The sequence below is a fragment of the Phodopus roborovskii genome, unplaced genomic scaffold (assembly GCF_943737965.1).
Source record: "Phodopus roborovskii unplaced genomic scaffold, PHOROB, whole genome shotgun sequence".
NCBI classification, from domain to species: domain Eukaryota; kingdom Metazoa; phylum Chordata; class Mammalia; order Rodentia; family Cricetidae; genus Phodopus; species Phodopus roborovskii.
In genome coordinates, this window is record NW_026126413.1 from 5,274,368 (window position 1) to 5,301,691 (window position 27,324).

The following is a 27,324-nucleotide window of genomic DNA, read 5'->3' on the forward strand; positions in this document are numbered from 1 at the left end:
GCATATAAAACTCATGCTCCAATGTCACTGTCCTGTCTTGATTCCTCTTAATAAAGCCCATAACTGGCATGATTAAAAAGAGAGGGGATTATGATAGGTTTTTCCCTTTTGAGTGTTGTGGTATTTTTACAGACCGCTGCAGAGTTCGTGGCTGTTTTTATGGTGTTTTCCAGTGCTTCCAACAAGAATGAGAGGTCTTTGATGTAAAAAGAGACCTCATTTCTATTTAGTCTGCCTGGTTTCAATGCAGCTGGATTGCTGTCTGCATCCACTTGTCATTCCCCTCTGCCACAGAAAAAAAATCAAGAAGAAGAAATGCGAAAATTGATCAGAGTATGGGCACCCTGGTACTCAAACACCTGTAGGAAATGATAACTGATTTTAGTAAGATTCAAACAAACCAGAATATTTTTAACACAGCATCACATCATTTCATTCTATTTCTGAGCTGTTCACAGCACAGGTGAAGTATCAGGCTGCCCTACCATTGCCAGGGACTTGTCGGAGTTGAGGAAAACCAGAGGTATTGGTGATTTCCAGGGAGTGAATACAAGGGTCTCCCAGGGAATCTAAGCCAGGCAGGGAAGGGAGAGAACATAAGCAGGAAGGAATTTTTTTTTTTTTTTTTAAATAGCCTAACAAAATTTACCGATGTAGTTTAAGGGATCGTTTTCAAAATATATATTAAAAAGATATATGTAAAGCAGTATGTTTTACAGCCTGAGATAAATTATTAAATGAAGGAATCTGAAATTTATTCATAGATTATCTCTTCCATTTGACAATAGCTGGAACCCTTGGGGCAGGCATCTCTCTCAGGGCCTCATCCTTGCTGGCTCTCTGGCTCTCCCTGAGTGTGTCAGACTCGGAGACTTCTGTCTCCTGGTTCTGAGTCACAAGTCAAGATGACCCCTGTATGGCTTCGGGTCAGCTGCTAACGCATGGGCAGAGATCAGCGGGAGCCACTGGTCTTTGGCCACTGGACACAGTGCTTGCTACTTGCTCAGAAAAGTTCTAGGTCCAAGAGTCTCAGCTGTCTCTAGGTTCTAGGTTTGTTCTAGTTCTGAGTCCTCTAGGTTCTAGGTTTGTTCTAGGTCTGAGTCCTCTGGGTTCTAGGTTTGTTCTAGGTCTGAGTCCGTCTCTCAGCACCCCGACCACACCACACCTCACCCCCTCCCCACTCCTCGCCATGTCTGAAGTCGGAAGCTTCCACTTCAGCACACCTCGTCGTTCTTGTTAGACTTGAGGGGCCAAAGAAAGTGGCACAAACGCACTCCTGTTCCTGTCCTTACTGTGTTTCAAGCAAGACGGGCCTTTGTGCCTGAACAAAGAGTCCTGTCCTGTGCCTTCTGCCAACAGCCATATAACTACAGCCTTTTTTTTTTTTTAACCTTATTCAGAATCCCAGGCTCTTTGTGATTTCCTGGCACTAACTCTGCTCCCTTCTCACCAACCAGAGAAATCTTAGATTAAAACGTCCTTTCTCATTTTATACCTCTGAAGATGAAGCGCCATATAAAAATCCACACATTTACACTGAGGCCATCCTTCAGGTCCTGTTTGGTGTTAGGATGAATACTGTCACTGTTTAAGAACACCTGCCCCCTGCCCGTGTTCTCTCCTTTCCTTGCCTGGTTAGATTCTCTGAAAGAGCCTTGTAGTCACTCCCTGGAAATTAGCTATATCTCCCTTTTCAGTCAACCCAACCATGGTAGACCTAGCCGGACCGTTCGTCTCCAGTGTGAGCAGCTGGGAACTGGAGACTGGTCTCACTTCCGAGTTCCCATCACCGATACCAGCAGGCATTCAGGGCTTTGCAAACACTCTCGGCGTGTTTTCCTAATGCACATACCACTCAAATGTCTCTGCCTCCCACAGCAGTAGAGCATGACCTTGAGACACAGCCCTTGCTTGCTCTTATGCTTGAGAAGGCATAAGTCCTTAAGCAGTTGTCTCCCATCCTTGCTCCCTTATGATCATTAGGCTTGGATTCTCTCCACCATCCGCCAAGAGCAATTCCTCTTGCCTTCTTCAAGCCCCCCCCCCCCACTTCCTTCTTCTCTCCTATGCACTAGCCACAGGCTCAAGGGCCTCTCTTGAACCTTTCCCCTCCATCAGACCTTGGAATATTAGGGGACTGTCAAGCTCTGTCCTTGATCTCTACTCCTCTGTCAATCCACCTGTCTGGGTTTTTGATGCCATCTCTTCATCAGAAACTCCCCCTTCTGCATCTCGTCTTAGCCTTTAGTGACCCTAACAGCTGACTACACACTAACATTTTCACTAAGATACTGTCAGTCAGCATCTCTAAAAAACTCTGTAGCAGGCTTTCTTTAGGCCACCAACCAGCTTCCAAATCATAATACAGAGACTTGTCATTAGTTATGAATGCTTAGCCCTGTGGTGGTTTCTTGCTAGCTCTTATAACTTAACCTGGTTCTCTTCATGTACATTTTGCCTAGGGGCTTTTTACCTTTTTTTCCTTCTGTATGTCCTACTCGGTGTCTGGCTGGCTGGTGGCTGCCTGGTTGGCCCCAGGAGCATCCTTTTTCTTCCTTGTTCTCTCCTCTCTTCTCTTGAGCCTAGGTTCTTCCTATTTATTCTATCGGCCAGCCCAACCTATCCTTCCTCTGCCTAGCTATTAGCCATTCAGCTTTTTTATTAGACCAATCTTAGGCAGGCAAGGTGAAATAGCAACACATCTTTACATAATTAAACAATGCTGTGTAAACAAATGTAACACATCTTTGCATAGTTAAAGTAAAATTGCACAACACTCAATTCTGCTGCCTGTTCACACTAAATCTCTCCCTTTATTCCCAGCAAGTCTGACAGATTCTATGTTAAAAACAGCATCAGCATACCAACTCAAACCACCATCTTCTCTCGCCCAGACATTACCCATCTTCCTGTCTCTTTTCTTTTTCTTGACCTCCACTCTGTCCTCAGTCCAGCCTCTGATCAGGCCACACTCCCTCATGATGAACAGTTTTGCATATCACAGGAAAGGAAGGCCACTGTCTCCTAAGGGCCTGTGTGGTACTTTAGAGTATTTTCCAGAAACGTTCACTCTCCTTGCCATCCCTGCCTCCAGGGATTCAATATACTTTCTTATCACCTCTGGGCTTAGCCAGAAGAGCAGCTGGCACACCACTGTAGGGCAAAGCACAGGCCCGTGTTACTCCTTAGCTTTACTCATAGCAGTATTCATTCCAATGTATGCACTCTCATGCCGATATGGTTTTTCCTATTAATTCGATTCCATGTGTTTATGTAGTATGTGTGGGTGCACACGTGCTATGGTGTGCACGTGAAGTAGAAGGCAGCTTTCAGCAGTTGGTTCCCTTTTTCACCATGTGGTTCTCATTCCAGCCCCCCAGGATGGGCTCTTATCCCTCTGTTTGCATCGATTTGCACTTGACTCCTCATACAATCTCACTTCTACTCCTAGGGAAGCACTGAAGCTTCTTAATGGGGACCTATTGGTGATGTGCTCTATTTTATTTGTTCTTGTTCTTCACACGTAATTTCAATGGGCATAGAGTTCTAAGCTGAAAAAGAGTATTGCTTCCCACAACACAGATGTCATAAAACTGTCTCCTGGCTTTCACTGTTACTATGAGGTAGTAAATTTTTCTTCCTTTGTGTGTGACATGTTTCATTTGTAATACTTCAAAATTTCCTTTTATTTCCCCTTTTATTGAAAATAGATTTTTCTCACATAATATATTCTTATTAGTTTCCCCTCCTTCTGCTCTTCCTAGTTTCTCCCTTCATCTCCTCCCATCCAGATCTACCAGCTTTCTGTCTCTCATTAGACAACAAACAGGCTTCAAGGATGATAAATGACATGACATGATAAAACAAATCTAACTCACTGGAATAGGACAAAACAAACCGAAGGAAAAGAACCCAAAAAAGGCACAAGAAACAGAGACAGATGCAGAGACCCCACAAAAACACTCATCTGGGTCATAATCTATGCACAAATAGCTGGGCCCTGGTGGTGCCCACCCTTAATCCCAGCACTCAAAAAGCAGAGGCAGCTTAGTCTACAAAGTAAGTTCCAGGACAGCCAGAGCTGTTATATAAAGAAACTCTGTCTCTAAAAGACAAAAACAAAACAAAACCAACAACAACAAAAAACCAAAGAAAGAAAAACCAAAACAACCCCCCAAAAAACTCATGTGTGTGTGCAAACAGAAATATTATGTACAAATATATTGCCACAACATATACACAAATATATTATGCATATTGTACAAGCATGACGACTCGAGTTTAAATCCCCACTACCCTGAAAAAGTCAGGCATGGCAGTTTTCCCTAATTCAACTCTATTGATGTTTAATAAGGATCAGGAGAAACAAATAGGCCGAATAGATGTTTATTCAGGGAGAAATAACTTATAACATAGACAGATGAACACTAACAGGTTCCTGGTCCCAAGAATGTTTCCCAATATTCTCCTGTCCCCACCCAAGAGAGCTCTCCCAGCCCCCTCCTCAGACTTAACTCCCTCAGGTAACATCTGCCCCTGTCTCCACCCCCAATGGGCGTGGTCTGTGCCACAGGTGCGGACAAAGTGAGTATCTCACTATGCAACTCCACTCATTTATCATAATCTAGCGCCCAAGTATAAGCAGAGCTCGAATACTGGTCAAACAAAGTCAATGTCAACCTCCTCTAGCATTCCCAGTTCAAGAAATACCCACTTCCTGTCTCCCATCCACCCTGCCTGGAGGATATTCCTTGCAGCCCCTGTGCACCTCTAAAATGTTGCTTGCAGCACCCATAATTTCTCTGTATTGCTTTCACTCCCTGAAAGATTAAACTGTTAACATAAAGCAGTGATCTAGGGAAGGCAAACTGGCCACCAGCATTGCAGCAGTGAGGCCTGTTCGAAAGCACACACTTCCCTCTGTGCCTGCGAGGATGGTGTGATACGGAGAAGTCTGCGCTCCAGCAGTATTCCTGATCCTCTCCAGCAGCGTAGCTTGCAATTCATTTTGAGTGCACTCGTTTCCTTAAGCTCTGGGATGCTGAGCACTGTTTTGTCATCACATTTCCCCCTCACCGAAAATAAAAGAACAGCTCCTATTAAGCCTCAAACTGTTAGGCTGTGCAGATATGAAAACAGACGAAGAGCCTCTTTTCTTATTTGGTAAATATTTAGCTTTTGAGGCATCAGTAACTAATCACAGCTGCTTCCTTCAGTTACAAATGGATTCAATCAGGTAAAATTTCAAATGAAACTCGCAAACCACCAGTCATTCCATTACACTGCACAATGGCCGTGGCAGGGCTTGTGGAATATATGTATTAAATATGCATGCATTCATCAAATCAGACAAAGAAGCTAATGGGTCTCTGATTAGTGTTCTAACTCTATTATGGTGATGCTTCTATGACACCCTGACTCATCTAAGCATGAGAACACAACGCTGGGAAGTCTAATACACAAGCTGTCATGCCGTCACTCAGCCTGAATACGGCACATTGATGTTTTTTGGCTAGAATTTCTCTTGAAATTGAAGGCAAAATAGAGCTGTGGAACTGGAGTACTCTTTAATTTTAGTATCAGTAATTTCTTTGTATTAAAACTAAATCAAAACTAAACAAATCCCTTTTATCTCTAAGACTTAAACAATCTTGTTTTCAAAAGGACTCTAGAATGAGGGTAGCAAATAATGGCCAATTCAACATAGATAAACAGCTGATATAGTTTATTCTGTACTAAAAATTACAGATTTTGTGACAACATATAAATAAATTTCTATTACAATAACTTGATACTCTGAATTAAGAATAACAAAATTTTACTTATTCACAAACTTGAAGCTGTGTGTTTTGTTTAGAGGTGATCAATTTTGATGCATAATTTAGATTTACAGAGATGACAGTCAGTCAAGTGTACAGTCAGTTAGGTCTAAGTTCTGTGTGTTAATTATGTTCTTAGGCACATACCTGTAATCTCAGCACTCAGGGATCTGAGGCAGGATTACTAGTTTGAAGCCAACCTGAGCTACATAAAAACATAGAATCTGTTTCAAGTGCATGTACATGCGCGCGCGCGCGCGCACACACACACACACACACACACACACACACACACACACACACACACACACACACACAGGAGTCTAGAGAGTACAATTAATCACCCTGTACTCCTTGATAGACAGAATACAAGCAATGTAATTCCACCAAGGTCATAGTGGTGTCTATAATACAGGCTTGCCTCCACAGGCACCCGGCGCTAACCTGTAAAGGCCTACTATGTGGAAAGCAACAGAGGTGGTAATTAACAACATATCAACTCTTGTTAAAAATGAACAACTTTGGCTACTTTAGTTTTCGGTTTCTGCGCTTTGTGCAGATCCAGAACTTCTTCATAGTCTGCACTCATTCCCTGTGTCCAGCGACCAACTGTGACCATCCGATCTGTAAAGGGATTATAAATAAATAAATAAATAAATAAATAAATAAATAAATAAATAAGAAAGAAAAACAACAGTAATCAAATGCTTCCACTTAAGAGTGGTATCAGTTGAGAAAAGGAAATAGTTTTGACATGGGTAATCACAAGAAGAGAAGCCCCCATTCCGGCAGGAAAGTGAGCAATTCTGTAATTGATTAGAACCCTTGATTTCTGAGTACCACAGGCAATTTCTCATCCCAATTAGGGAAATGCAGCAGCTACTTTGCAATGCACAAACTGATGAGAAAGCTCCTTCATTCTTTCCCAGGGTTCATCACTGAAGAGGCAATGAATTCCAAGAGCCCGTAAACAGCAAGACTTAGGAGGCATTAGTTTTAAATGCACAAGATTCCACCTGTGAAATTATGCAACATCTGCTTGTCAGTTTTGTCATTTGGGAAGTGGCAATCCTCCCAGGAGGGAGAATTCAAGCCCCACTTCATCATTTCAATCTCACTGCCTACACCATATAAAGAGGATCTCCTTCTAGACAAGATTATAAACAAGAACTCCCGGTTTTACATTTAAACATGAGGGTAAGGAAGTGAGAATGGGGAGACAGGGATGAGTTGTGACTGTGAAAGAAGCCCCACGGATCCACCGCTCCGTGCCTCCCCAGGGCTGAGATTACAAGCATGCAACCGCCACAGCCAGCTTTCTAGTCAGTTCTGGGAGCCGAACTCAGGTCCACATGCCATTGAGCAGCCCAGGCCGGTTTTGCTTTCTTTCACACAAGATCACCTCTATTCCAATCCTGGCAAATGAAGGGAATAATGGACTCTACTTCCTTAGAGTCTGCTGCATGTAACAGTGAACACTTAGAAGTTTATAATGATCAAGGCTAACATTTCACTAGAAGGAAAAAGCGTCAGGCGGATGCTGTGCTGATAACAGTTTTAGTAAGGTAACAGCTTTACAATCATTTTAGAACACAAAGCACATGAGGATGCTCAGGCTTATGAATGCTAAAAATTAATTTTGTATTTGAGTTCTAAATTAGGAGTCAATAGTTTTTTGCTAAGTAACAAAGTTCTAGTATAACTGACCCTATTTCTGAGCAAATATACAAGCTTGTAAGATGCTTTTCAAAATAGAGTCCTGCAGCTTACCAGCTCTCTTCCCAAGAACAGACCTGAAGTCCAGGGCCTCAGGAGTGGCGAGGTCCCTGTCACAGGGCAGAGCAGCTGTCTGCAATCTACTGTGCCTCTCTGAGTTATTACTAATGGAATCAGTGAGCACAGAGAGGAATACCCTTACAGACGGAGGCCCAGGAGCTCACCTGAATTCTGATTTTCAGGGCAATCTTTCTTAAAATGTCCCACAGAGCCGCAGAGTGTACAGCCGCCACCTAGTAAAAGACAACAGAGTCACTGAGAACTATGTCACCCTGACACAGGGATTGTGACATGGAAGGGCACGTTCATGTCTTCGCATCGATGGTGACGGTAAAGGCAGCTGCAGTTGGGAAGCTGGGTGGGTACCATCACTCCTGTTAGCAACTGCTTTGCCATGCCTGAGTTTCAGGAGATGCTCTTGTACCCAACCTTCAAGAGAAGCGGAGAAGAGACACAAGGCAGAAGTCACCTGTCCAAGAGCCATGGCACAGAAGTCTAAAGCTTGCTTTGCTCATGGAGAGAGTCAAGGTGCGGAGCCTTCACCCGGAAACAAAACTTGTTGGACAGGGTCACACCCTGCCTCAGGAGGATGCCCAGTTTCTATCAGTTTCTCAGTAAGCAGTGGCTCCCAAAAAGGTTAGTAAGCAACACTGCTCTACTAGACAGTCAGATGGGGTCATTACTTAAGGGAAATCGGTTTCCGTGCCTTCCATCTGACAGTCCTGCCACCCCTCAAAAATGCCCCCATCTGTCTAATTTAAGCAATATTCCAGAATGGTGAGTTACAACATGGGGGCTTTCATATAATAATCATGCTGTGTGAAGTGTCAAAACAGAAAAGGTCCCCACAGGATACACACCTGCCTCACATGTACGGAATGCACTTCCCTTGCTTTAAAACAACAAAAACTAGCCGGGCATTGGTGGTCCCAGCACTTGGGAGGCAGAGTTCGAGGCCAGCCTGGTCTATAGAGCGAGTTCCAGGACAGGACCCAAAATACAGAGAAACCCTGTCTAGGAAAACAAAAACAAAAAATTGTTAAAACTGGGGCTAGAGAGATGACTCAGAGGTTAAGAGCACTGGCTGCTCTTCCAGAGGTCCTGAGTTCAATTCCCAGCAACCACATGGTGGCTCACAACCATCTGTAATGAGATCTGGTGCTCTCTTCTGGCGTGCAGGCATATATACAGACAGAACACTGTACACATAATAAATAAATAAATAAATAACAACAAAAACTATTCAATTTGGCTCACCATGCAAAACCATTTTTACTCACAAGTCAACTTTCCAGGCCCAAGACCCTTCTTTATGCCAAGGTGAAAACAGAAAGGAAGAAACCTATGACTAATCACTTACTTTAAAACAGATAAAAAGCCATAACTGAGCAAATCTAAGACTCCACTGATGCATTTATCTATATTGTTCTAATATTAATAAAAACTTGGGAGTCAGATAGTGGGCTATAAACTGGATGGACTCAAAGAGCAATGGAGGAAGGGTCAGCTGACCCTGACCCTGCCTTTCCACGATCTCCAGATCAAAAAAAACCCGGCACAATCTCCATGTCCCTCTCTACTACGTCCTGTGCATCACTCTAACCAGCTCCCTGGGTCCTCCATGCCTCTATGGTTAATTCTAGTCAACGAGTCACTGATTCTGTCCCCTGATTTAAGGTTAACATTATTAGCAGTCTCAGAGTGTCAGTGTGAACAAATACCCTACAATGCATCACTGATTGCAAGGTATGTCAATACACATCTTTCAGGAAGTCAAAAAAAAAAAAAAAAAATGCCAAACATATAGGACCCATTGATGGTATGATACAGTTTGATTTTGCATATAAAAATGGAAAAATGCATTTAGGAATCAATGAAATCTAATTTCCTTATTTCCATTGTACAGGTGACACAAGGACCATTCAGTAACATGGCCAAGTGGTGATAAGACTGACTCCATGAGCAACACATTTTTCTACTGGACCTTGGGGCGGGGGGGGGGGGGGGGGGGGACCTCAAGACAGGACACGGATATACCAAGGATCCACTGGCACCAGCCATTTTATTAACAGACAACAATTTCCTCCTGCATGTCTTCAGACACAACAGTGTTTTTTGTAGGCTGTTAAGACACTGAGACAAAGACAACAGTTAAACGAAGCCCTAGGTCATGCATAAGGAGAAACTTCAGAAACAAATATCACAACAAAACAGAACAGTGCCCACCACACTCTAGCAGAACGGCATGCTAGGACATTAACGTATTGCACAGCTTTTCAGATCTTTTACTAATTTGAGATGTAGTCTCTCCACTTCAGTTGTGCTTAAACAACCGATATTTAATACATTCTCACAAATAATATTGAAGCAAGTAATTTGAGAAATATTCCATAGCAGCTTCCCCAATTTATTAATAAATTAAACACCAATAGCCCAGCACAGAACAGTACTTGGTAAAGGCACTCAAGGTTTCACCCACTCAAAAATTTATTTAAAAACAGATAAAAGGAGTCAGATCTTAATTCTGAGCAATACGTGATGGGAGATGTCATTCTGTAAATATGTTTCTCATACTGGTTAATGAATAAAGCACTGTTGGCCAATAGGCAAGCAAGAGAGGAGGGACTAGGAGACAAGGAGGATTCGAGGAAGTAGGAAGGAGGAGTCAGCATGGAGAGACTGGAGTGAACAGAGGTCCAGGCCCACTCTCTGGTAAGATGAGACCATGTGGAAATACTTAGATTAATAGAAATGGGTTAATAATTAAGACAGAGCTAGCCAATAAGAAACAAGTAACAGGCCAACAGCATTATATCAAATACAGAGTCTCTGGGTGTTAATCGGGGCTGGCCCCAGGCCAGCAGGAGAAAAACCTACTCGTCCAAGTATGCTCTTGTGGGACACAAGAGGGCAATGGCACTCACCGTCAGCATAGACTCCTTTGGGATTTTCAGGGCAGGACCTGGACAGATGCCCCATTTCTCCACAGACAAAACATTTTGCAAAAGGAAATTCACCTGTAAGAATCAATGTATTGTGTATATGACAAGTTGCATAATTCACATTCATTTAAAATACTGTTAACAGAAAATATGCCTTTTTACCAAGTTGGTTATTTAATGGTCACCTGCCCACAGCACCAAACATGAGCCTCAAAGAGAACATACCAAGAGCAGGGTCTACGCTAGCTCTGCACTTCGTGATCTCGTGCTCTGTGGACCCGCAGCGGTAACAAATGCCAGTGCCCATGTCCTGACTTTCCAGTGCAGCCGGGCAATCGGCAACTCCATGCCCAGGTCTTCTACAATGGAAACATACCTGAGAAAGGAAAACATCAGTTTGCACGTGATAAAAATACTCTCCTGCCTTTACTAATCCTTTCATCAAAACTATCTGTATTTTGCAGTCCCCAATACTAACACGAAGGTCAGAAAATCACTAGGACAGTTGCCTGCTCACATAAACATTACGGTTGGAAAAACCACATAAAAGAAAAAAAAAAAAAAAAAGGTCATGATCACTAGCCAAATCCTGTTACAGAAAGTCTCCTAAAAACTCTGACGTGCTCAACACGAACAGATCTATCTAAACTGAGGCCATGATAATTCAGTACACTTAGTACTGCCTGGATTCTGCTTCTTTAGAGACAGAAGGCCCATCAGAATACGGTGAGGGTACCCTGAACTTTCCAAGTCTGCGAAGCAATGGCCCAAGTTTTCTTCAGCAGGAGTGTGGATGGAAGAGAAATATCCGGTGAAATCACAGCCTATGTGCCGAGGCCAGAAGGCCCTAAAGGCATGCGTGGTAGGCTGCACTCCGGTTATAGCCAATAGTTCACTAGCAGAAAAGCAATGTATCTCACCTAACTTGCTGTCTTTAGTAAAGTGATTAGTGGAAAGGAAATTTGAAGACTATGTACAGTGGTTGGCACTGGGTCCAAACAGTAGTACATGGCGGGTCAGAACTGTCATCCAAAACAATATTATAAATATTATAAATGGTGACAATATTAAGATGTTAAAAGGGTAAATAGGTAAACTCTGGGAAGAGGAAATCCATCCTTCTTTGATTCCAGGCTCGCCAGCAACACGGTGAAGGATGTGGGTGTTTACTCACTACAGTCACACTGAGAGAGAGAGAGCTCACTGACTACAGAGCATCTGGTTATTCAAAACATCACCCAGACTACACAGTTTCTAAAAATAGGTCTCTCCTGAGAACTTTGGATATGGAAGAAATCTAAACCATTTCACACCAGGAGAGCATGGCCCCCAGAGTCAACAAAGCATTGTGCTCATATGGGCTCACAAGAGACTGAAGCGGCAAAAATGCGCCTGCATAGGTCTATGCATATGTTACGGCTATTAGCTTGCTTTCTTAACAGTGGGAGCAGTGGGTCTCTGACTATTCTGCCTGCTAATGGGACTCGTTCCCTCCTATTGGGTTGCCTTGTCCAGCCTCAATATGCAGGCTTGTGCCTTGTCTTACTGTGTCTTATTTGCTGTGTTTGGTGTTGTCTCTTGGAGGCCTGTTCTTTTCTGAAAGAAAATGGAGGGGGGGAGTGGGTCTGGGGGGAGGGGAGATTAAGGGGAGTTGGGAGAAGTGGAGGGAGAGGAAACTGTGGTCAGGATGTATTGTATGAGAGAAGAATCTGTTTTCAATCATCATCATCATCAAATTAAATCAGTGATTTACACTCAGGTAGAATGGTTACACTTTTTAATTACTGCACTCAGGCGGCAGAGAAAGGCGGATCACTGAGTTCACAGCCAGTGGGTCTACATAGCCAGCGGGTCTACACAGCCAGATCTAGGCCAGCCAAGGCTACAAAGTGACACTCTTTCTCAAAATAGAAAACAAAAGCAAACAGAAGGTAGAAAGTAAATGAACTGTACTTTCAAAAACGTCTTTTAGGATTGGAGAGATGGCTCAGTCATTAAAGTCTTTGCCACACATGCATGACAACCTGAATTCAAGCCTCAGACACCATGTAAAAAAAAAACAAAAACAAACAAACAAAAAAATGGCAAGTGTGGCAAAGCACGCTCAGAGTCCCAATACTGGAGAGGTAAATGGCCTGTTGGCTAGCCTGTAGAGTCTAACTAGAAAGTTCCAGTACAGTGAGAAACAGTGAAAGACCCTGCCTCAAAAACAAGGTAGATGGTGGCTGAGGAGTGTCACCTGAAGTTATCTTCTGGCTCCCACACAGACACATACATGCACCACACAAATGGCTTTTGGCTAGACACGGTTGCCTAAACCTGTAACTCCAGCCACACCCACATCAACCACACACAAGCATGAGCATGAGCACAAACGAGCTTGGAAGCCATAACAAGTGCTGGCTGTGTCATCAACATGCCTGGCCTCAGCTTCTGGAACCTACCATTAACACAGTTCTTGAAGCCTCCTTAACTTTCACGTGGAGAGGATTACAGGGATCAGACCTTTCTTGTGAATGAACTTTTTATGGATAACAGCAAAAGAACAGCTATTTCCTCCAAGCAATGCGAACCATCTTTAACTTCTGGTACAGAGTATTTTTTTTCCCAACTGCCATTTGAAAATGTGTTACCATAAGACAGTGGCAGGACAAACAGGTTTTGAATTCAGTTTGAACCTCACCTCTAGCACTGACCAAGTGGCTTTTAGCAAGTCACTTAAGCTGGCACACTTCTGTGTTTTCTAACTGTAATATGGGACTATAACCACCTGTGTACTGGTGTTATGACAACTAACCAGTATGTTAGGGGTGTGTGTGTGTGTGTGTGTGTGTGTGTGTACACATGCTAAAAAGCACAGGCCTTAAAAAGATGCACTAGGATGGAAGCAACTGTTAAAATATGTACTGTGTGAGTAGATGGATGATAGCTTCTAGTTACACAAAGAAGTAAATAACATACAGACATAATGATCTCACCATTGCATTCTTCTTTGCTGCTTGTCTTTTTAACCGTCTTTCTTCGCGTCGGTTGTCTTTCTTTAAGGCCACTGCGACTTCTTCCCGGACTTCCTGGCTGTCTGTTGCTATCAACTCTCCATTGTGAAGCCTCTGCGAATTCTGTTTTAGGTATTCCATGAATCCATTCACATCCTCATTTAAGTACTCTTTTTTCTTTTTGTTCTTTTTATGTTTTGCTTGAGGGGTATCATTTTTAAGGGGTAGCCTACCAAACTGACGTTGTTTATTCTTTGGAAGACTTTGGTCTGAGCTCTCTGCAGATCCTTTCTTCATGTCCTCCCATGATGTCGCAGACAAGGGTCTCTTACTATTTGAGGTAGTCACTCTAGCCCATCTGGTCATGGTTTCAGCACAGGCACTTCAAAGATAAGAACAAGTAGTATTCAACTGATTAAAAACTGAAGGTATACAGCAGACAGGTCATTATCATCAAACATAACTCATATTTCACACTTTAAAATCATTACAACTTGATGGGAGATGTCATTTTGTATATGTTTCTCATACTGGTTAATGAATAATGCACTGCTGGCCAATAGGAAAGGAAGATAGGAGAGACTAGAACCACCAGCCGCCTCTCGCTGGTAAGACCATGTGGAAATACATAGAAATGGGTTAATAATTAACACAGAGCTAGCCGATAAGAAACTAGTAACTGGCCAACAGAATTATATCATATACAAAGTCTCTGTGTGTTATTTGGCGGCGGCGGGACAAGATTCGGCAGCGGGCGGAAAAAACAGTACTCCTTAAAAATGGCGCCCACGTGGCTAATAAGAACTTAGTATAGATATGAATACTTTGTTTGGAATGGATTTTCATTTATTGATACAATTTAAGGTCAATTTTGTGATATGTATATTTCGCCTTTTGTTTAGGTATTGTGTTTATATAGCTCATTTAGAAATGTAATAGATAATGTAGTACAGATTATAATTACCTATGATAGTCAAAACTTAGAGTTAAGTTAGGTTTTTCAAGATACACAGAGATGTATTTGAGATAGATAGACATTCTTCAAACCTTTCAAAGACCTACAGAATATGGCATTTAAAATGGCTTAGGGTTTTCCTTGACAGTGAGACATAATTGCTCCTGGCAATACCACTTGCACCAGAAAGGAAGATGGAAGATGGACATAGAAGAAACATGTTATGAAGTTTGCTTTCAATATAGCAAGGCTAGCCATTTGGACAAGATACTGCTCGTCTGGACTGTTTGACTTTGTGCTGTATAAACTAGACATGCAGGACCTACAGAAAAATGACTGCTGATTCAAAATGGACATTACTACAGAGTTTCTACATCATGGAAGAGTCTGCCAGACAGTCTGCAGGACACAGAGAAAAGTGACTGACAAACTGCCAATACAAGAAGACAGTTTAAAGTTTCCTGCTTTGCTGAAGAGTCTGCCAGACACACTATGGCCTATGGGTTGAAGATGGAAGATTACAGAAGAACTTCAGGTGACTGACAAGGCAATATGTCTCTGTCATTTCTAGAATTTATATACTATCCTTCTGTGGTCTTTGGAAGACAGATAGTTATGGTTATAGTTTTCCTTAGGATTCAATAATAAGGTACATATAGGACTTTAGACTCACAAGATAAAATAGATGATGGAATATTTTCTTCAAATTTTACTAAATGTTAATGGACTAAATAGTGTTAACTGTGGATAACTGTTATGTGATATATTTTGCTATGTTAAGGTTAAAACCCTTCTTTTTATTTAGACAGAAAAGAGATGATGGGAGATGTCATTCTGTATATGTTTCTCATACTGGCTAATGAATAAAGCACTGTTGGCCAATAGGAAAGGAAGATAGGAGGGACTAGGAGAAAAGGAGGAAATAGGAAGTAGTAAGGAGCGAAGATGGAGAGTCTGGAGAAAGCAAAATGCCGGCCGGCTCCCCGGTAAGAGAAATATATAGATCAACAAAAATGGGTTAATTCTTAAGACAGGGCTAGCCGATAAGAAACTAGTACCTGGCCAACAGAATTATATCTAATAGAGCCTCTGGGTGTTAATTGGGGCTGGTGCAGTGGCAGGACAAGACCAGGCGGCAGGCAGAAAAACCATACTCCTTACAACAACTCTTCATTTAGGTATCTGCATTGGACTTATGGTACGTTAAAAAAAAGTATTTCTCTAAAACAATTTTGGCATTGATCAGAGAAGTTCCATTCCAGTTGAAGAAAAAGACATACATATCTTAGATTAAAACTTGAAAGAAACTTGCCAAGGAGTGATTTTTAAATCGGAAATCACATGCAAATACTGTGAATGGTCTTCTCAAATCCTGCAGGTTTTCTGGCCATTTCTTTTCCTACCTTTAACCCAGGCTACTTTCTCCCAATGTGCTTGCTTAGTTTGCCATTTCAATTCGACAGATTGCAAAGCACATTCGTAAGCATACAGAAGACTCGTCCTTAAGTTTGTCTTTATAGTTCTTCCTGGTAGATTTATAAATTAAGGCAGTATATAAAGTGTTTGCAGTCCCATGAAAATCTCTTATTAATGAGGGAGATTGCCATTTGCAGTCTAATAGTTTTAAGTCATTTTTAATTATCCCATTTCAATGATTCAGACTGTAAAACAAACTTCAGACCAAGAAGTCTTGTTTCTATAGCCTTAATAAATATGCTCGAATAGTCACAAGCAGGATTCGTTTAGAGTATAGATGTGCACGTTTTTTTAAAGGAGTAGTTTATGTTAAGACTAATTATTTGGCTCCAACATAAAACTGAATGGTTTACTTTGCATTCTACCTAGCAATTCCAAGAACGTTTCCTCTTCTTCTTGAGTTGAGTGAGAACATAGAACACAACCCCTTTCAGGGCAGCTGCCTGGGTGCCAGGCAGCTTAAAGCCTTGGCGCCAGCAGTCTGCAGCACGCCTTTGGGGCCGGTGAATGACGCTGCACGCCCCTTTACAGCGCACTGGTCCCCGGTGACTGTCACCAGGAGGGCGGATCTTCCTCCTGACGCCCGCGATGGGAGCCTCGGGTGTCAGAGAGGTGACGTGGGACGGCTGGACACAGGTGCGCCCACACGGTCGCCTGCGCTTCTCCCCGCCCGCACACAGCAGCGCGTCCCGCGGGGACCCCGGGCCAGTCTGTCCCCAAGTGCCGAGCCGGGCGATCGCGACGGTCCCCAGTCTCTGTCCTCGCGCCTCCCGCACGAGTCCGGCTCCAGCCGGCCAGCGGCAGCACGGAGGCCCGCACACCCCAGCCCGTGGCGCCCGCGCAGCTCCTTACCCGCTGGGAATCCTCCAGAGCAGCGGAGACAGCCAGCCAGAGAAGCCCGGCCCCGCACGCCGGAAGTACGCCTTCCCCGAAGCGTCACTTCCGGCGGGCCGGGCCTGGGTGGGATGAGGCGTGTGTTGGTGGAGTTTGGGAGTTTGTGTGTTGTTCGCAGGGCGCTCCACCCCGGACACGAACCTGAGCGCTCGGCCTGTGCTGTCCGGGGATGTGCGCTTTAGAGGGAGAGACAGACGAAAGGGCCGCTGGGCTCTGGCATGGTAGATGCCACAGTATGCTGGAAAGTTTAGCAATGCAGCAACAGTCCGCTAGCTGTTGGGAAGCGAGCCGCTCAAAAGGTGTGTGACGACGCCCCTCAGACCTCGGTGGCTTCAGCCAGCTGCCTCCGGCCTACTGACGTTTCCGTCGGTGGGAGGTCTTCACTTTGGGTGGGCGCCTAGCCTTGATCATGGTGTGTACCGCTAGATGGCGCAGTCAACGAAAACGTGCTCTTAACGCTGAATTAATTCCTCTGCACACTGATTCCAGGAAGGGAGGAGACACCTCTATTTATTTTGATGGAGAGTAGTAGTTAAGTAAACAGGCCACAGACTAAATCCTTTGGGGTTCGTGAGGAAACTTTAGTTAGTGTTCCTACTAGTATTATCTGCCGTTTACTGAATATCTTATAGGTGCCGAGTGCTACATGGGATAGCTACACTATCCCTGACTATACTAACCTACCCAGTATCCTGAGAGGGAGCTGTTGCTTTCTCCATTTACCAACAAGGAAATAAACCCAGAGAGCTGAAATCACTCAAGGTCACACAGCCAGTAGGAAACAGAAACTTTGAACCAGAATCTCAGGCTGTAGTTTTTGTTCTGTACTATTTTAAATACCACAGAGCATTGTTTACTTGAACTCATCTTAATATGCTTTGCTGGGTTGTCTGTGCCAGTGTAAGACTTAAGTGGTGTATTTATTTATAATTCAAGGGATTATCTTTTTATTCAGTTTTCCCTCTGATATAAATATATTATTTCATGGCAAAATGTTAGAGGAACGTTCAGTGGGAAGCCAAGGGTTTCATTATCAAGGCATATATGTCATGTTCACATTGTAAATCATCTGTATTAGGGTTCTCTAAAGGAACAGAACTGGAAGAGTGAATATAAAGAAGTGTTTAAAAATGACTTTGTTCATAAAGGACACACACATGAGATTTATTAGAATGACTTACAGGCTATGGTCCAGCTGTCCAAAAATGCCTGTCTACTAAGGGAAGGTCCAAAAATCCAGTAGTAGCTCAGTCCACAGTCCAGATGTCTCTGTTGGTTTTCAGTACACACGAATCCCAAAGAAGTAGGCTTCAATGCCAGCAAAGGCATGGACTTGCCACTGAGCAATCAGGGAGAGCAGGCTTGCTTCTTTCATGCCCTTTATACAGACTGCCCCAGAGGGTGTGGTCCAGATTAAAGGTAGCTCTTCCCACCTCAAAGATCCGGACTTAATGTGGGTCTTCGCACTTAATATAAATTAGTTAAGAAAAATCCTTCACAAGTGTACCCAGGCACTTAGTTAATTCCAGGTGTAGTTAAGTTGACAACCAAGAATAGGCACCGTGACAGCTTAAAAGGGTACATGATAGGAAGCAACATGCACAGTGTATAATATCAAGTATATACATACACAAAACAATTCTAAAACGCCTCTTTGTAAACATTACCCTACTTAAGAAACTAGCCACTGCCACATATTCTTTTCATTATACTAATGTAATTTTTAGCATGCACAATGTATGTTTATGTGTCAAACAAAAGGAGTTAATATGATGATGTAAACTTTTTACTGCTTCTTATCCTGATGATACCTATAAATCCCAGACATTGTAAAAGCTATGAGATTCAGAAAAATAAGTAAATAGTGGTAGAGGGGAGTCAGAACATAAAGCAAGGAGTACATGACTGAACGCCCCTTTGATACATGTTTGGGGAAGAGATGTTGGCATCAGGAGTAGACTGCAGCCACAGGTGGCAGAGCAGGAGTGGCTAAATCATTACTAGCATCTGATTTACCATTGTTCAGTCTGTAAGAACCAACAAAGGCAGCATTCAACAGCCATACCTGAGCAAATCGTAGGGGGGGGGGGGATTATGAAAAACAAGTCCTCTGTGTCTATATGTGAACCCACAGAGGACTCCAAGCCTGGCCCCAGAAACATGTGCACAACAAACTCTGAATCTTAAAGATGAACTGAGATTGGAATTGCCACCCACCAATTGTGAGCCAAAGTTGTACAAGTCTAAATACATGAGTTTTTGCCTGTTTGGCTTTTTTTTTTTTTTTTCCCTTGAGGAATAAAACAGAACTTGAAGTATGTACAAAATAACATCCACCATTTCTAGAATGAATAAAATCTAAAACAGTTTGATACCTAAATAACTAGAAAACTATAAAACATTATCAGAAGCAGACAAACCAAACAAAAAAAAAAAAAAAAAAAAAAAAAAAAAAAAAAAAAAGTGCCACCTCCATTGTCCAGGTCTCTAGAGGGACAGGTCCAAAAAAGTGGGATGGATATACATATATATGTGTGTGTGTGTGTGTGTGTGTGTGTGTGTGTGTGTGTGTGTGTATTGGATTGCCTTGTATTTGTATGATTGAATGTTGGCTCAAACTTGATGTGTCAGGGAAGCACAGAGCCTAGTAGTTGTTCATCCAAATAGTTGCTCACTCCAAGAAGCCAGAGTTCATTAATTTGGACCCATAGAAGACCAAGTGTTGCTGTAACCCCAGTGCCAAGGAGGCAGAGACAGGCATTGCTCAGTTGGTGGCAGGAGTGCATGACGGAAGTTGGTCAAGTCAGAGAAGCTAGGGAACAGGAAAGTGAGAAGAACCCTGGGCTGGGTACAAACTTCAAAGCTAGGTCCCAGCTCTCAGATATTCCACAGCCTCTCCAAATAGCACTGTCAACAGGTGGGGGGAGGGGCTGTTAGGAGAGGGTCCCAAAGCTGAGGGTTGTCATTCTAGATTTTACAGTAGGCCACATAAAAGGGAGAAGAAGGTTTCATATGAGACAAAAAGTGTGGTCATCACCCTCAGGACATGAATTGAATTTCATTAAAATATACAGAAAAATAGAGCAACAGAAGGTGGAAATGAATTATCAGCTCCATTGTTTGAAGCAGAATTGAGATGTGAACCAGTGATGCTCTAACAAGCTCTTTCTTTAAAACCTGTCAATGTTTGTAAAGATATTTTAGAATCCTTGCAATACAGTTTGTAGTTAATACAATTATGAGTTTCTTCATACATCATTTTATAAATGTTATGCAGTGAGTATGTGTTAAATTTAGAATTGGGGCTTTGACACAAACATGAGAATTTGCAATAAAACACACACACACACACACACACACACACACACACTTTTAATAGCCCATGTCCCTATTTCACAGACCCATAAATCTCAAAAAAGTGACTCCTCTAGGAAATAATGCTAGAAACAGAATTTTGTTACCTGTCGCGATCCATATATAGGAATCTATTCCATCTTGTCATGAGTTCAGAGAGCTCAAATCACTCCTCTTGTCCTTAAGACTTCAGCTTACTGGCTACAGGATGTCTGGGCCTTGATGGTGAATGTCTAAATAACAATAAATTTGGGCCCAGAGGGGTTTACCCTCACTCTGAAGGCAGAGAGTACGTGTAGTTCTGGAGTGCCTTTAGGATGAGGGGAAGAAATCGCTATTTGCCCTTTATACACAGTAACAGAAGTCCTCTGCCATCGACCCCACCTTTGTTTGACTACTTAAGTTTGGTGTATGAATAAAATGGAGCATTCCATATGGACTGAATCTGCCTTCCTGACATCATATTATGTCTCTGTCTTCCTTTCATTGTGGATACCTGACATGCCCATATGGTCCTTATTTCACCTGCATTGTTGATTTTCTTCGTCAATAACAAAAGTCTTAAGCATTACTTCTTAATTTCAGAAGTGGGTGAAAGGGTATCTGAAGTGTCCGCAATGAAACAATGGTTAGTGGGAGGTGTACGGTTACTAAGCAGTAATGGGAATGGGATGCAGAAAAAGTCTAAACCTTTTTCATATCCTTTGCTTTAAGATGACAAATAATAGGATCAGAGCACTAATTGCAAAAATGATGAGGCCTTCTAAGTATGCTCTCAGCCTCTTCTGGTGTCTCTCCAACTCAAGTCCCTAATCACTATTCGTAGAAGTTAGCATGTCAAGTGCAGCAAAGGAGTGCTTACACATACATTTCAAGGAAGTGGCAAGATTGGCAAGCTTTCTTGAATTGTCTGAAGTGAGTGCTTCCCATCTCCTGTGTCTAAGGAAATGATACTGGATATGACCTATCCTTTCACAGGGAATAATGGGACTCCATCAAGAAAAGGCACTTTTGATAGCTACTGTTTTCCATTACCTTGTTAGGTTGTAAAGAAAACATGACAGAGTGCTTGACTTTAAACAGCCAGCAGTCTGTGAAGGTAAGCTATGCAGTCTCACAATGCACAAATAAGACTACAAATGTTACGTACCAGCTAATGAAAGAATTAGTGAAGTATAGATTTCACAAACATTGATTACTCTTGGAAGGTCTTTTAAAAAAAAACCTAAATATGTTGCAGCAGCTAGAGAGAGAGAGAGAGAGACAGAGACAGAGGTAGATTAAGGAGACCCCAAGGTAGAACTCATTTCAAAAGTTAAGTACTCACTGTCTTTATCATCCCAGCAAGCCACACATGAGTGGTGATGGTAGATGTGCTACCATCTTATTTATACACTTATAAAATGGCCAAGAGATAGATTTGTTGTCACATGCATTTTATACCTTTTTAAGTTACTTTTTAAAATCACGGTTGTCATGAAACACACTTTCGTATCTTTATTTTATTTACTTTAAAAAAATCTATTCTTGAATTTATGAGTTAAGTTTAATTTGGATATAATTTCTTCCCTATCACAAAATCTACCAATGTGAATGTAGAATGTGCTCTTACAAAATGGTGTTTTTAATACTTATAGTATTACTGAGCATCTTGTGTACTAGACCTTCCTAAATTATGAATGGTAAGACTCATTATACTAGTACCATGAATGGAAGTATGCATTTGGGGAAATTAAGGAGATGGAAAACTTAACTAACATTCAATTTGTCAAACTGTCTCTAGCATTTAAAATGTGTAATCCCAGAGGTCTGGCCATGCACCTTGCTGGGGGAAGTTTTTTATTTCATTTTATTCTTTTTCAGGCAAACATGGAAGTACATACTGATAACTGACAAATCTTGTATTTGCTTCCTGAGTTAATATTACTGTGGCATAGCTTGAGAGTGGCTGGGTTTCTACCTCACAATTTTGATGAACTTCAAGAGAGAAAAACATCATAGCATTGTAATGAGAAAATTTGGGTCAGAGACAGAATGGCTAAATAGTTTCTGGGTTTTTTAAATAAAAAGTTTATCAAAATGCATGTACGTTAGTGCCTGCTTTCATTAAACTAATCTGACAGACCATGTAAGTGGACATCGCAGAGATGAGCCCTGGACAGTTCGAATATGTGTTGCTTCAACAAAATCTTAAGAACTAAAACTGTTCACCAAAGAGAGATGTGATTGCACTGCTATCCAATTTGTTGCCAAATGAATAAAATGCATTTTAAAAAACCCTTCAATACCAACCCTCTTTGATTCATTAGAATCTTCTTGTGCCTCGTTAATTTTAATGGTATAATCTAGCTCTGATTGAAGTGCACCTGAATGCAGTTAGTGCCTCATCAGTACTGATGTGTTCCTAGTACTTCAGGCCATTCCCACCGAGTGCTCACACATACTGAGTTTCTCCTGTGCACGTCTGTGAGCAACAGAACGGCTTCTGCATGTTAGGAAACCCTTATCTTCTGGTTTGACCCCCCCTATGTTACTTGACAATTTTTACAAACTGCTTTTATACTTACTGAGTTTTGTGCCAACAAAGATTTTGTGTGTGTGTGTGTGTGTGATCATGCCAAGATTTGACGTTTCTTCCCCACAAATTATCAGATTGAAGGCACATAAAGACTTACTGTATGGGTCACATACATTTTTGAAGAGTGAGGAGTCTGGTATAGCTAACAAAAGCTAAATAACAATATCAGTTGAGTGTGTTTCTATGTAATTGTTTCAAAAAGCTAATTTTAAAACTCTCCTCTTGAACCTTGCCTTTATAATGCCACAATTGCATCTTTTTTTTTAAAAAAAAAAATGTTTTTGACAGTTCATGCATGTTCTCTTAGGGCTTCTATTGTAATGAAAAAACCCTATGATCAAAAGCAGCTTGGGGAGGAGTTTATTTCATCTCAAAGTGTGTAAGTCCATCATTGAAGGAAGCCAGAGCAGGAACTCAGGGCAGAAACCTGGAGGCAGGACAGGAACAAAGGCTACAACAGGGGTTCTCAAACCTGGGGGTCATGGCTCCATTGACAAGCCTCTGTTTCCCCAGAACACTTACATTGTGATTTGTAGCAGCAGCAAAATCACAGTTATGAAGTGGCAATGAAAGTCATTTTATGGTTGGGGATCACCACAACATGCAGAACGGTATTAAAAGGTCACAGCACTAGGAAGGTTGAGAACCACTGCCACTGAGGCTCACCACTTACTGGCTCACTTCCCATGGATCCCATGGAAGGCCATGGCCAAACCTTCTTTATCTGGTTCAAGTACAAGAGATTAATGATTAGTGGGTATAGAAATCAGCAACTGTAGCTTCCTCCTCCCAGATGTTTGCAGCCAGAGAATGTTTACCCACAGACACCTCTGAAGGCAAGTAGCTAACTCCTGCCCTGTGCTGTATGTAATAAACACACCAAGGTTCTGAGTTGTGGAGGTACTAGGTTCCACTCCGTCAGAGGACACATACTTCACCTGACCCCAACTTCTCTGCATGTGTGGCTGTCATTTATTTCCTCACTTCTACAAGTCAGATTTCAAGGACCAAGCTGTGCTGGACATGGTACTTGTACAGTCTCCCCGGGGCCTGTGAATTTCTCAGCCATGAGCTTTTGACCAGGTTGACGGTATCAGGCATGGATTTCTTTCCATGGGGTGGACCTTAAACCAAACTGGGAATGAGTTGGTTAACCCCCAAACATTCTTGACACTATTGTGCCAGTGAACATACATTTCTTGGTGGATTGTAGCATGCAGGGTCCATAGCTTAGAAAGAACATTGATGGATTCTTCTCTCCCATCAGCTTGTACAGAACTGTCTGTCACTACAGGTGACAACAGAAAGAAAGCTTACAGCTTAGTTCCAGCTTGATTTCTTTGTGTCCTGCATCCAGTGTTTATGGTGTCTTCAGAAGTAACATTTTTAAAGTATAGTTTGGTGAATGACCGAGGGCGATGGAAATACCACACATTGTTTTGGGATCAACTGGGTGCTTTCTGTTGACCAACTCATAAAAGACTATCTCATACCCAAGACTGGAATTTTCCTTTAAAAACATCCATGGCTTCTGGGAGCAGTACTGTGCACTCATACAGTATACTCCCACTAAAAATATTTTATATAGTAGATACTTTCTTGTTACCACTCTAGTTGGTGGCATGAACCTGGGAGAGTGGAGCTAAGAATGAGCCGGACTCAAGGCTTATGCACTAGCCAACTTTATTGCCATGAGTCATTGGTCTTGTTCAAGACCTCTCATCTGCTGCACTATCGATGATGGGTTCTCACTGGGACTTCTGTTGGATATCCTGTTGTCCTACTGTTTTGTATCTCTAGGTTCATCCCCTTCACGTGATCCAATAGTTCATAGATGAAATGGGTGTTGGGGTGGGCCAACACATAGCTCTGGTTCTGGGCCTGGGTGGTAGTTGGGTTGGTCAGCTCCCTAGCTTTCCCTCATTGTCACTACCCTGGGTGAGCACTCCAACACTGCCTTGAAGGCTAGCTCACCCAATGCCCCCTGAAGCAAGGAGCTGGACCAGTTCTCCTGCTCTCAGTTTCTCAGATCTGGGTTACCCATACTCACATCACCAGGGCCAGTTCTACTATTTTGCCCAGGCAAGGTTCAGGGCCCTCTCTCCACATTACTGCAGGGGACAAATGAGGTACGCTCTAGTGTGCTACCCAGGTGTGGTGCACACCTGTGGTGAGGGGTGGGGCCAACTGCCCTGAGTGTGAGTGTGGGGGGCTAGCTCTCCCCTGAGGGGCAGGGTCAGCTCTTTTTGCTACAGTATCCAGCAAATAGCAGGGCCAGATATCCCAGGGCCATGAAGAGCAGGGCTGGCTCAGCACAGCATGATTCTAATGACCCCCTGTGCTGACATGGGCCATCAACATCATCACAGACCCCAACTACAGTAGGACCATGACTCAGACAAGGACCTCAGCAGCAGCTTGGTCTCCAGATGTCACCATGACCCAGGTAGCAGCACAGGCCATCCTGATCAGCATGGCTCAGTGATAGCATGACCCTCAGGAACCAACATAGTATCATGGACATCAGTAGTAACAGGAGCCACGGACATCACCCCAGACTCTGGATGCAGGGCTATGGACCCAGACCATGTCCATGAGCCTCAGCAGCAGCCCTACACCAAATGACAACATGACCCCAGGTGATAGCACTAGTAACTCAAATCAGCTTGGGCCTAGTAGCAGCACGGTTCTCAAACACCAACATTGTCACAGATTGTGGCCTAGACCCTGGGCATCTGTGTGGCATTTGACAGCAGTGGCCAGGGACATCAACACAGACCCAACTGTGGTCTCTTGTACTCAGACATGGTTCTCAGCAGCATCCTGGGCCAGAATGTCACCATGGCCACCGAGGCAGCATGACCTTGGGTACCATCATGGCCCCAGTTGGTAGCCTCTACCTGGCCTTCAGTGGCAACTGGAACCACAGGCATCATCAACACAGGTGCCCCTCAGCTGCTTCAGGACCATGGACCAAGACCTGACTCTTGGCAATAGCTTAGGTCTGAGCATCACCTTGGACTCAGGTGGCTAGCAGGCTGCTCCAATCAGCTTCTTAACTACCCTCTTAACTACCCTCTTAAGATCCACCTCTTTTGCCAGCCCATAAACCATTCTGCCTTTCTCCCTTCTATTTACCTACCATGTACTTGCTCACCAAAATGATACCTAAAGCTCAGGGCCAGGGCCCTTGGTTGGGTCACAAGTAGTGCTTGGTTGAGTCCTACCTGCCACAAGGCTTGGTGCATAGCTATTGATTTTTTTCCTCTTCAATGCCAGGGCCTAGAAACCCCCAGCAGCGCTTGGTTTGATGGTGGCTGACCACCTGATGTCTCTGGCTCCTGATTGTTTGTGATCCCCTGAGACCTGGTGGGAGGATCATTGGGGAACATGAGAGGGAGTCTTGGTGGGGGGCGGGGTTGTAAGAGCCATCTGTGTTCTCTGTCAGCTCAGGACTGGAAAATGCTGAACCACTCCTGGCTGACTGATTGTCCAAATAAAATGTCTTTGTCTTCCTCCTTCCTTCCCACCATTTCTTGTGAATCCCTTATTGCTTTTGGGCTTCTGTGTTCTCTGTCAGCTCAGGACTGGAAAATGCTGAACCACTCCTGGCTGACTGATTGTCCAAATAAAATGTCTTTGTCTTCCTCCTTCCTTCCCACCATTTCTTGTGAATCCCTTATTGTTTTTGGGCTTCCATAAGTACTCATTCCAACTTAAACATGTACATCTAAATAAACATCAGAAATTCAAAGTAAGGATCATTATGGTGTTTTGTTTTGTTTGTCTTCCACCCTCAGGAGCTTATAATGATGAAGTTGTTTGGAAAAAAAAAGAAAAAGAAAACGAAAGACTACTACAGTCATAGTTCGGATGTCAGGGATGATACTTGTCTACCCAACAATGGCTAACTTAAGAAGAAGATGCTGGCTAGAAGTGCCTGGCCATGGGCACAGATAAAAGGCAGTAGTTCGTGAATATGGTAACCATCAGCAAAGGAAAGGCTGGCCTTTCCATAGATAATTGGCTCTTACAATAATGTAATTATTGGCTCTTAATTACATCTGAGGACACTTCACTCAGGAGTACCACCTTGAAGACCAAAGTATGTCCAACACCTGAAAAATCAATTACAGGTAGCAGATCGAAAAGGCAGAGGACTTCATCAAGAAACTTCAAGAGGAATAGCCTCAATAATAAAGATCTTTAAAACCTGCAATATAATCAATATTTGGACAGCTGGTACACAAGTGGCCACTAATGACCAGACATGTTGATCTTCTATGTCTTTTGTCTCTCTGTGACTGTGAACAAGTTCTGGTTGTGCTGTTCATTGCACTGTGCTTTCTGACGCTGGGGCATCCGGAGGAAGTGGCTTATGCTGAAATCCAGCCCTAAACTCTTCAAATGTCCAAGACAAAATCAAAACTGCACTGTGGGGAGAAAATTCATTAATTTATTTAAAAAACTTTTGGCACTGCAATTGCGACTTCAGAACTTAAAATCTGATAATTCATGAGGCTCACAAAGGTCA

At 42.9% G+C, this 27,324-nt stretch overlaps 1 protein-coding gene across 1 annotated transcript; it reads right to left on the reverse strand.

Moving 5' to 3' along the window:
• Positions 1-5,704: 5,704 nt before the first annotated feature.
• On the reverse strand, positions 5,705-13,918 carry Zcchc9 (zinc finger CCHC-type containing 9). The gene is made up of 5 exons (XM_051182961.1): positions 13,516-13,918; positions 10,763-10,913; positions 10,520-10,612; positions 7,760-7,828; positions 5,705-6,443 (listed from the first exon to the last, which is right to left on the reverse strand). The coding sequence occupies exons 1-5, from the start codon at positions 13,897-13,899 to the stop codon at positions 6,325-6,327; spliced, it is 816 nt and encodes a 271-aa protein (XP_051038918.1). The 5' UTR covers positions 13,900-13,918; the 3' UTR covers positions 5,705-6,324.
• Between the last annotated feature and the right edge of the window lie 13,406 nt (positions 13,919-27,324).

Excerpts from the sequence above, each read along its gene's own strand:
- Zcchc9 (XM_051182961.1), bottom strand. The coding sequence starts at position 13,899 with ATGACCAGATGGGCTAGAGTGACTACCTCAAATAGTAAGAGACCCTTG. Across the intron at positions 10,914-13,515 it reads CAGCAAAGAAGAATGCAATG|GTATGTTTCCATTGTAGAAG; the intron begins GTGAGATCATTA and ends TTCCTTTCTCAG. Across the intron at positions 10,613-10,762 it reads TAGCGTAGACCCTGCTCTTG|GTGAATTTCCTTTTGCAAAA; the intron begins GTATGTTCTCTT and ends TGATTCTTACAG.